Source organism: Manihot esculenta, chromosome 9 (assembly GCF_001659605.2).
Source record: "Manihot esculenta cultivar AM560-2 chromosome 9, M.esculenta_v8, whole genome shotgun sequence".
Taxonomy (NCBI): domain Eukaryota; kingdom Viridiplantae; phylum Streptophyta; class Magnoliopsida; order Malpighiales; family Euphorbiaceae; genus Manihot; species Manihot esculenta.
Window position 1 is genome coordinate 32512265 of NC_035169.2, and position 9624 is coordinate 32521888.

General features: G+C 32.5%; 1 protein-coding gene across 1 annotated transcript; it reads left to right on the top strand.

Annotated features, from left to right (window-relative positions):
• Positions 1-253: 253 nt before the first annotated feature.
• Positions 254-9624, top strand: LOC110621903 (mucin-5AC). Its single transcript, XM_021766197.2, has 5 exons — positions 254-642; positions 1210-1315; positions 7076-7199; positions 7375-8295; positions 9076-9624. Exons 1-5 carry the CDS (start codon positions 456-458, stop codon positions 9448-9450), a joined length of 1713 nt encoding a protein of 570 aa, XP_021621889.1. The 5' UTR covers positions 254-455; the 3' UTR covers positions 9451-9624.

The following is a 9624-nucleotide window of genomic DNA, read 5'->3' on the forward strand; positions in this document are numbered from 1 at the left end:
AAATAAGGATCAATTTAATTTTTTTTTTTTACTCGTAAACTCTTTATAAATTTATTATATTATTATAAATAAATAAATTATTTAAATTTTAAATTTTATAAATTAAATTAAACACCTTTTAATTAATAATATATATTTTAAAATTAAATTAAAAATTTTACTGATAAATCCATTTTACTTTTTAATAAATCCAGTATATAGAATAATAACTATAGTTATTAAAAGAAAAATAGACGGCACTAAACACTCGACGCTGCTACACGTCTCAGATCTAACGCTGACCTTCTGACTCTATTCTCTCTCTCACTCTGTCTCTCGCTCTCTATACGATGACGTAACAGAACAATAAGTGCTGGGTAACTTACTATTCTCTCGCTTTGCATCTACTGCAGTATTCTCCCTCCATTTAGATGAGCGATTGCTCCTCTATTCTGAGCCTACTCCACTGAACAATCATGAGCAGGAATAGTCTGGGAGAATCTCTCGTCGGAGGTAGGAATGCTCCGCCGGGATCGCATTCCCAGCACCATAGCCGAGGTCACAGTTTAAACGGCTTTTCCAGAGACACCGACGAGAACTTGGATCTCTTCTCCAAGAACCGCCGCAATCTCTCTGTCGCCACTTCTGACGAATCTTCCAATGGTATTTAATCAATATTTTGTTTTTCTTTCATCGCATTTGCTTTTGCTCGTTCCGGCTGGATTTTGTTTTCGTGTGTGGCGGTAACGGAGGGATAGCACGGTCAGTTTGTATCCAGCTCATTTAACTTTGATTTATCGGCTTTTTGAGGGAGCAGCTTCTCTAATCTCTTCAAAAGAAAGAAATTTTGAAGCCGAAGATGATGTTCACTCGAGCAAAATTTAACACGCTGAAAAATATTTGCTGAGAAAAAACGACATCGTTTAGGTGGAAAAAAGAGGGAGTCATCCACAGATAGCACCGACCATCGCTTTCTTTTTCTCTTGCGTTCAGTAATGGAGTCGTTTTATCAATGGAATTTACCTGATGGCTGCAGTACTTGTGATTTTGGCTATTCAGTAATTTTGATTTCCGATTTAATTCAATCCGAAATTGTCGGTAATAAATTGCTTGGATTTTCTGAATCTGAATCGTCCATTGTCGAGGGTGTATGTTAGCTGCTTTGATTTGTCAATTTATTTTTTCTTTTTTAAAAAAATTGGCACTGTTATGATGTGATCTTTATTGCAGTTTCGGCGAAACTAGGAAGACTTTCCATTGTATCAGCCAAACTGTTAAAGAGCGGGGTCGATGATCTATTGTCTTCCATAGATGGAGGGAAGCATGATTATGACTGGTAAAATCTTGGACTTTCCTCGTTAGTCACATATTAAAGTTCAGATCTATATGAATTCCTTCTTCTCCATGAGAATACCATCAGATTAGACAAATTCGCTCTGTCATCTGATCTTATGTCATATTTTAAGTATGTCAGCATGCATATTTTACTTGCATGTATTAGATGACCACTAGCCATCGCCTGGAACGGTTTTCGGAATCGTCAGTTCCGGGTGGTGCTGGCTGGCTTGGTTCTAAACTAGATTGTTGGGTCTCGGTCCTCAAGGTTTTGGTTTGATTTTGATTCTGGCAATGTGGCGGTTCAGGGTTTGGTTTCACTTTTGTTTGATTTTCAAATTGATATTTTTAAAATAAAAATAAAGGGCACATTTTAAGAAAAAAAAAAATATATATATATATATATATATATTTTTTTTTTTTGAGTATGCCAACTGAATCCGTTTTAGTCCAGGTTTAGGCGTCATAGGGTATAACAGGCAGTGACCGCGACCGCGACATAATTCAAGATTTTTAAAAATGGATCCTTTTCTGTGTAAATCGGCTAGTACAGTAAAATCAGATGATTCAGAGTTTCAGAAATTAAAAAAGTAATAAATAAAAATGAGTTAATTTTAGAAGATTTTGTAAAAGTTATAGATGAGTGGGAAATTCCTAAAGTAGATAAAGAACAAATTTATAAAATTTCAAAATTTAATGTTTTTAAAACGGACTATGTGATTAAAACAGAAGAAAGGGATTTTCAATTAAATAAACCTTTTGAGAAAATAACTCTTTTATTAGGAAGAACAATAAATCATCATAGGAGTAAAAAATATAAGTATATTCATATAGGATTAATACAAGTAGGAATAAAACGTTTGACCAGAAAAGGACTAAACACTAGTATACTAGCAATAGTAAGAGATGCAAGATTTTTAAATTTTCAAGATTTTTTGTTAGGATCTATAGAAACTAGTTTAAGTGAAGGACCAATATCATTTGAAGTATATCCAGATATGACAATCTCTTTAAATGATTTAAATATTTTAGACAGTATAATCTTAGAAATAAAAACCCATAATTATAAAATGAAGCAAGGGTCTATTCCAATAGCATTAATATATAAAATCCATTATAAAGCAATGAATTCAGCCTTTGGAACAAAGTATAAATTACAACAAAAAAGGGGAGAAACAAGATTTTTACAGACAGATCTAACTAAAACAAATACAGTAATTCCTAAAACAATCCAATGGAAGGATATAATCTTGCCCGATGAATGGATATTAGAAGGGATAGTACCCCTCTAGAACAAGAAAATGTAAAACCAAATACGAGTTTAAGTAGAATAGAACAGTTTGAAGATGGCAAAGTATCACTAAAATTTAATAGGAGTATGAGCAGTAGGTATACAGGATCTTCGTCCTCTGAAATAACAGAAGACATAGGAAGAGTTTCAAACCTACCATCAGTAATATATGCAACATATAAAGGAGATGAGCCTAAACCAGTAATTCAGACTATAGTAAAACCCAAATTTTCAACATCAGATATCCCAGATAGACATCATAAAATGAAAGGAGTAGATTATAGTTTTTCAGTACCCGAGGCAGTTTATAACCCTGTAGAAAATTATTTAAATCAACAGGCTGAAATAACACCTTCATCACCAGAATCACCATCAGCATCTGCCATAACCGAAAATATAAATAATATAAACAGAGAATTAAATGTTCTTACTAAAGAAAAAATTGAAAAGAAATTTTTAAAAGAAATAACAAAGACAAAGAATTTAAGTAAGTTAAATAAAATTATTAAAGAACATAAGTTTGAGAATCTAAAAGAAGAATATCTTAATTATATTAACCAAGATAAAGGAGAAATAGGATTTTTTGAGTGGTTTAAATTATATAAGAGGAAATGTATTAACCCAATAACAGTAAGGGATAAGAGGCCAGAATGGATTGTAAATGATAAAGTAATCCAGAGTGAGTTTCCACCTAAAACGATTAGTAAAATAAAACATGAAGAAAATGAAATAATTTGTGCACCATATAAAATAGCTAAAAAAAAATGATATAGATAAAAAGGTCATTAGAGCAGAATAATTTTAGTAATCAAAGTTTAATATGTATCAGTACTCAATTAAAAAAGTTAGAAAAAATGATAAAAGAAAAAGAGGTAGATATAGAAGAGAAAAAAGGAATAAAACCACGTATATTTAAACCATATCAAATATCTAGTTCAAGTCAAAAGGAATTAAAAGCTAATAAAAATGAATTCTTGCAAAGTCTAAAAGACTAGTTAAGTAAAATAGAAACTTCAGAATCAAGTAAAAATATAATTCCAGAAACTCCTCAATCTAGAAATATAAATGTATTAGAAGGAGAGTCAGGATCTGGAACTGAGCAAAGTCAGCCAGATTCAGAAGATATAAAGCAATTTGAAATAAATCCTATATCACATAGAGAAATAGTAAGTAGAGCACCAGATTTAAGATTAATGGATAAACCAAATATTACATCTCAGTTTAAATATAATGTTTCAACAGTATATGAATGGAACATAGATGGACTATCTGAATACAATATTTTAAGTCTATTACAACAAATGACTATGGCAGCTAATGCATATAAAACTCAGTCTTTTACTTCAGATAGAGCAATAGCTGAAATAATTATAGTAGATTTCACAGGACAATTAAAAGGTTGGTGGGATTAACAGATATACAACAATTAGAAATCTTAAATTCCATCCAAGTGGATAGTGAAGGCGAACCTATATATAATGAATTAGGAGAAACTATTCAAGATGCAATATCAACTTTAATTCTAACAATTTCATTACATTTTATAGGAGATCCATCCCTTTTAAAAGATAAAAATACTGAGTTATTAAGTAATTTAAAATGTAAAAAACTAAGTGATTTTCAGTATTATAAAACTACATTTTTTACTAGGTTAATGTTAAGAGAGGATTCAAATCAAGATTTTTGGAAAGAAAAATTTCTAATAGGACTTCCTTATTTTCTAGAGGAAAAAGTTAGGAATAACATAAAACAACAATTTGGTCACCCAATACCATATAAAAGATTAACATATGGCCAACTGGTAAGTATAATTCAGAAAGAAGGATTATAAATTTGCCAGGATTTAAAGTTACAAAGAACCTTAAAATATGAAATGCATAGGACTAAGCAAGAACTAGGATCTTTTTGTAAACAGTTTGATTATGAAATAATCCAAGATAAAAGTTGTAATGGTCAATGTTCTAATTCTAAGCCAAGAAAATATTATAAAAGAGAAAAATATTACAAGAAAAAATACATAGTAAAACCAAGTAAGGAAGAATATTATAAAAAGAAAGATTATAAACCCTATAAAAGGAACAGGAAGAGAACTTCAGTAAATAAGACCCATAATAAAAAATCATTTAAAGATTTAATATGTTTTAATTGTGGGCAAAAGGGTCACACATCTAAATTTTGTAGGTTTAATAAAAAACTAAATGAGTTAGAATTAGATAAAGAAATAATAAATAAAATCCAGGAGTTATACATAGATTCAGAATCTATAGAAACAGATTTTTCAGAAAGTGAAAACCAGATAGATGAGTTAGCAACTAGTTCATCAGAAAAATCAATAAGTCTTCTGACTAAAGAATAAAGTTCCTTATTAGCGTTAATAAATAATATTGAAAATAATAATACTAAAAAAAAATTTCTTAAAAAATTAATAAAAAGTTTTGATGAAGAAGAAGAAATTAAAAGTATTGTTCCTAAAATAGAAAAACAAACTTATGATCTAACTAAAATATTAAGTAAAAATAAAAAATTCAAAGAAACCGTATTAATAGAAGAATTGCAAAAGGAAATCAGGATGGTAAAAGCTGAAGTAAAAGATTTAAGGCATCAACTTCAAAAAGAATTTAAGGCATCAACTTCAAAAAGATTATGTTAGATAATAATTTTATTATATTATTACTAGAAATAACTTTTAGAAAATATTTAGTAAAGATAACTATTAAATTATTAGAGGATTTCAGGATAAATACTATAGCCCTATTTGACACAGGAGCAGATTTAAATTGTATAAAATCAAGCTTAGTACTTAAAAGATTTTGGCAAGAGACTAAAGAACGACTAAAAACAGCAAATAAAACTAATTTAAATATTTTAGAAAAAACAGAAGTATTAATAGTAAATCAGGATTTAGAAATAAAAACTGTATTTTTATTATCCCAACAGATAAATCATATGATAAATCATATGGTAATATTAGGAACCCCTTTATAAACTTAATAACACCGTATTTAGTAAAAGAGGACTGTATAAAAATTAAAATAAAAAATAAAAAGATTAGAATGAATTTTACAGAAAAACCTAAAATAAAAAATCTAAACTTAATAAAAGCACATTTTATTAGAACAATGGAAATAAATTCAATAATAAAATTCAGAACAGAGGATTTTATTATATATATATATTATTTAAATTAAATTCTTGCAAACATATATTTGCAAATGAAAAAAAAGAGAAAAAATACATATCATACAAGTTATCTTGAAAAATTAAAATTACGAAGTAAATGAGTTTTCTTTCAATTATTTAAAATTAAAACGCCAATATGGATGCCTGAAGTATAGAAATAAAAACTCTCAAAAAATTCACGTAAAAAATCAACATTTTACCTTAATCCTTATTTCGTATTTGTTATGCAATGACTTGCGAATTTATCATCGGAGTCTCAGATATTTTCTCTTGACATGCTCTTTTTAATTTATTTATAAATGAAGTATTTGTTGTTGCATTATCAAAATTAATTAAAAAAAATATTCAGTGTTAATTTTAGCATATTTTTAATCAACAACAATATTTTGGGTGATATGTCTATCTATCACTAATACAAGTTCAAAATATACAATTTTTTTTAAGAAAAAAAAAACACAAAAATTGTCATCGATTCATTCTGAAGTTAATCGTAGGTGGAGGAATCAGCTGGTAAATGGTCACATCATATATCATAAACTTGCTGATTTTGATTCGATTCGACCAAGGGAAATCCGGACACAGTGGGTCCGTCACCATTGATTGCTGGATATTAAAACTTTGGTCAAAGATTGCTGCCTTGGAAGTTTGGATTTGATTTATCTTTTCAACAATGCATCGTTGCCCGCATTAATCAAAATCCAATTTAATGAAAAAATTTAGAGAATTACCGAAAAAAAAAAGACTACTGGATTGAGAAAGAATATTTATTAAATTTGGCCAGGACTCATGCATTGTCAGGAGTTTAAAATGGCCAACCCATCTGCTATTTGCTGCTGCCTCTAGCATTAGTGGACAATTACTTAAAACAATCGCACATTTGTAGGAAGGTATGAATGAAGAGCTTTCTTTATTGAAGGATTCACATGTTCACCAGAATACGTTTTTCCAGATAATTTAGATGTTAATATATACTGTAGCTTCGAACAAAACATTTCCTGCTTCTGATGCTACTCAATTTTGTGTGACCAGTTTCTTATGAGAAAAACTTTGTTTAGACTCTGTCCATGTTGGACAAAAACACAATAATACAATAAGATTCACATTCACATGAAATTGAGCTGATTGAGCCCGAGAAAAATTGCTGTTTCTAAACTCTTGTCCTTTAATATTTAGGAGCTAAATATTCAATTACGTGGTAAATGCACATATATAGATCACATTACTGCTGTGTCAAATTTTACTAGTGTGAAATCAACGTTCATCACTGCCATTGTCATTCGTTCATGTCAGGCTTCTCACTCCTCCTGAAACTCCTCTCTTTCCATCATCCGAGGCCAGCGAGTCACGACCAACTTCAGCGGCTCCAAGAAGCAGTTCCTTGGCTAGATCAGTTTCTACTACTAAAGCCTCAAGGGTATTCAAGCCATTTTCTTTTTGACTATTTGATCTATTTATGACAGTCTCAGTGGAGTTCTCTGGATAAATAATGAAGTTTCTCTAGAAGCTAATTCGTAAATATTACAACTTTTTAACTTCCAGTTACGGATGGTTAATTTCTTTGTGTTTTTTTTTTTTTTTGTCTGTTTTAGCTTTCTACCTCACAATCAGAGAACTACCATTCCACTAGACCAACAAGAAGCAGTTCCGCGACTCACTCCTCTATCTCGTCTTCACAATTTAGTACCCATTCGTTAAACAGATCATTTTCAATCCTGAATACAAGCTCAGCTTCAGTTTCATCTTACATCAGACCATCCTCCCCACTTACCCGCTCTCCATCTACAGCAAGGCCTTCCACGCCATCTGCTCGCCCAACCACTTCACGTCCTTCAACTCCATCCAGAGTTCGTCCAGCCCCCACCAGCTCTTCTATTGACAAGACTCGCCAATCCCAAAACTCAAGACCCTCAACTCCAAGTTCTAGGGCACAAATTCCTGCAAACTTGAATTCCACTGCTACTCGTTCAAATTCTCGTCCATCGACTCCCACACGTCGGAATCCAGTACCTTCAGTGACACCTACCTCAGGTCCTTCAACTTCAGCTGGACGTGTTCTTTCAAATGGGCGTACACCTGCACCGGCATCCCGACCAAGTTCCCCAGGGCCCCGACTCCGATCTCCACAACAGCCAGTTGTTCCTCCTGATTTTCCTCTTGACACACCTCCAAACCTTAGAACAACTTTTCCAGATAGACCACTCTCTGCTGGTAGGTCCCGACCAGGTCCGGCAATCGCCACAAACGGAAATTCAGAAACTACGGGCTCAAGAAATGTGCCAAGAAGACATTCATCACCAATTATCTCAAGGGGAAGAATCTCAGATGCCCCTGGAAAGGGTTGTGTTCATTCCAATGGGCATGTGGCTGACGTGTCTGAGCCTCGAAAAGTTTCACACACGTCAGATTTGGGAATGCGGAGATCTGCCAAGTCATCATCAACTGTCACAGAGAGTACTGGGTTTGGAAGGACATTATCAAAGAAGTCTTTGGATATGGCACTCAGGCATATGGTATGTACAGCCTCTCTTTCTGGTCACAATTTATCAACTTTAGTTTGCATCATACGAATCTCCTATGCGGGGTGTCAAAACAGTTTTAAATCTGCGAGTACATTTTTCTTCAAACTTTGGGGCTACTGCGGGAAAATTTTTAATCATAGTTTTAATTTTGTTGAGTTGATAAATGATAACCTGCCAGATTCAATTCCAAGTGAAAAAACAGAAAATCATAGTCATTCGAGCTGGCTAGAATAGTCAGCTGCTGTGCATCAGATGGTGCCACAACCACCAGCATTATTGTAATCATGCCTACAACCATAAGCACTGAAATACCTTGCATTGATTTTTGCAATATGATCTTTAAAATTCTTTGTTCCCTAGCAGTTCATTCAATACTTTAGCTGGAAACTTTTAGGTGTGACCTGGGTTGAATAAATAAGCTCAGTTTTTCACTAGTGGGAACTTGAACATGTGATGGCATCTTCTATTAGGTGAATAGATGGAAGAAGATATTGCATTGGTTTCTTGCTATCTGCTAATGCAATCAATGAGTAATGATATTAACATTATACTCTATGATCTTCTATAAAACGTTTGACGAGAGAACCTATGGACCTTTCTAGACAAGAATTGCTCGTAAATAGAAACTATTGTTCTATAGAAAAACTAACTTTGCATGTTACATTGCAAAACAATGTGACATTTTCCTTTTTTCCTCTCTCTTGTTCACTTTGAAGGGGACGGTTCCGTCACATAAGATCATCCTAATAATATATCTACTCACTGATGCAGGACGTAAGAAATAGAACAGGAACAGGAAGCACTCGCGTACTTTCAAGCACCACTCTTTTCCCTCAGAGCATTCGATCTGCTTCCAAAGCCCAATCAGGCCGTTCTACAAGTGATCCAGAATCCATTAATATTGGAGATATATGGGAGAATGGAAACCACAGTCCTGCAGAAATCAGAAGTGAATCTATTGATGGAAGGTACTCGGCAAAATTGAGTGAAGTTGACATCTATGAAAGCTCCCGTTATGATGCCATATTACTCAAAGAGGATTTACAGAACACCAACTGGCTGCACAGTATTGATGATAAATCTGATCAAGGGCCAACCTTTGATAATGGATTTGAGTCCCTGCCTGAACCGTTTGGCCCATTATAGCATAAGTTGAGGTTTTGCTTTAGATATTTATAAAAATTGTTTTTTATTCTCGTAAATTATGTGCTTTACTACTAAAACTGATACAAGCGAAATAAGGGGCAGTCCGTGGGCAGTAGGGTGTATAAAATCATAAAATAAATTTTTGAATAAAATTGGTTTCTGTTTTTCCGAAAA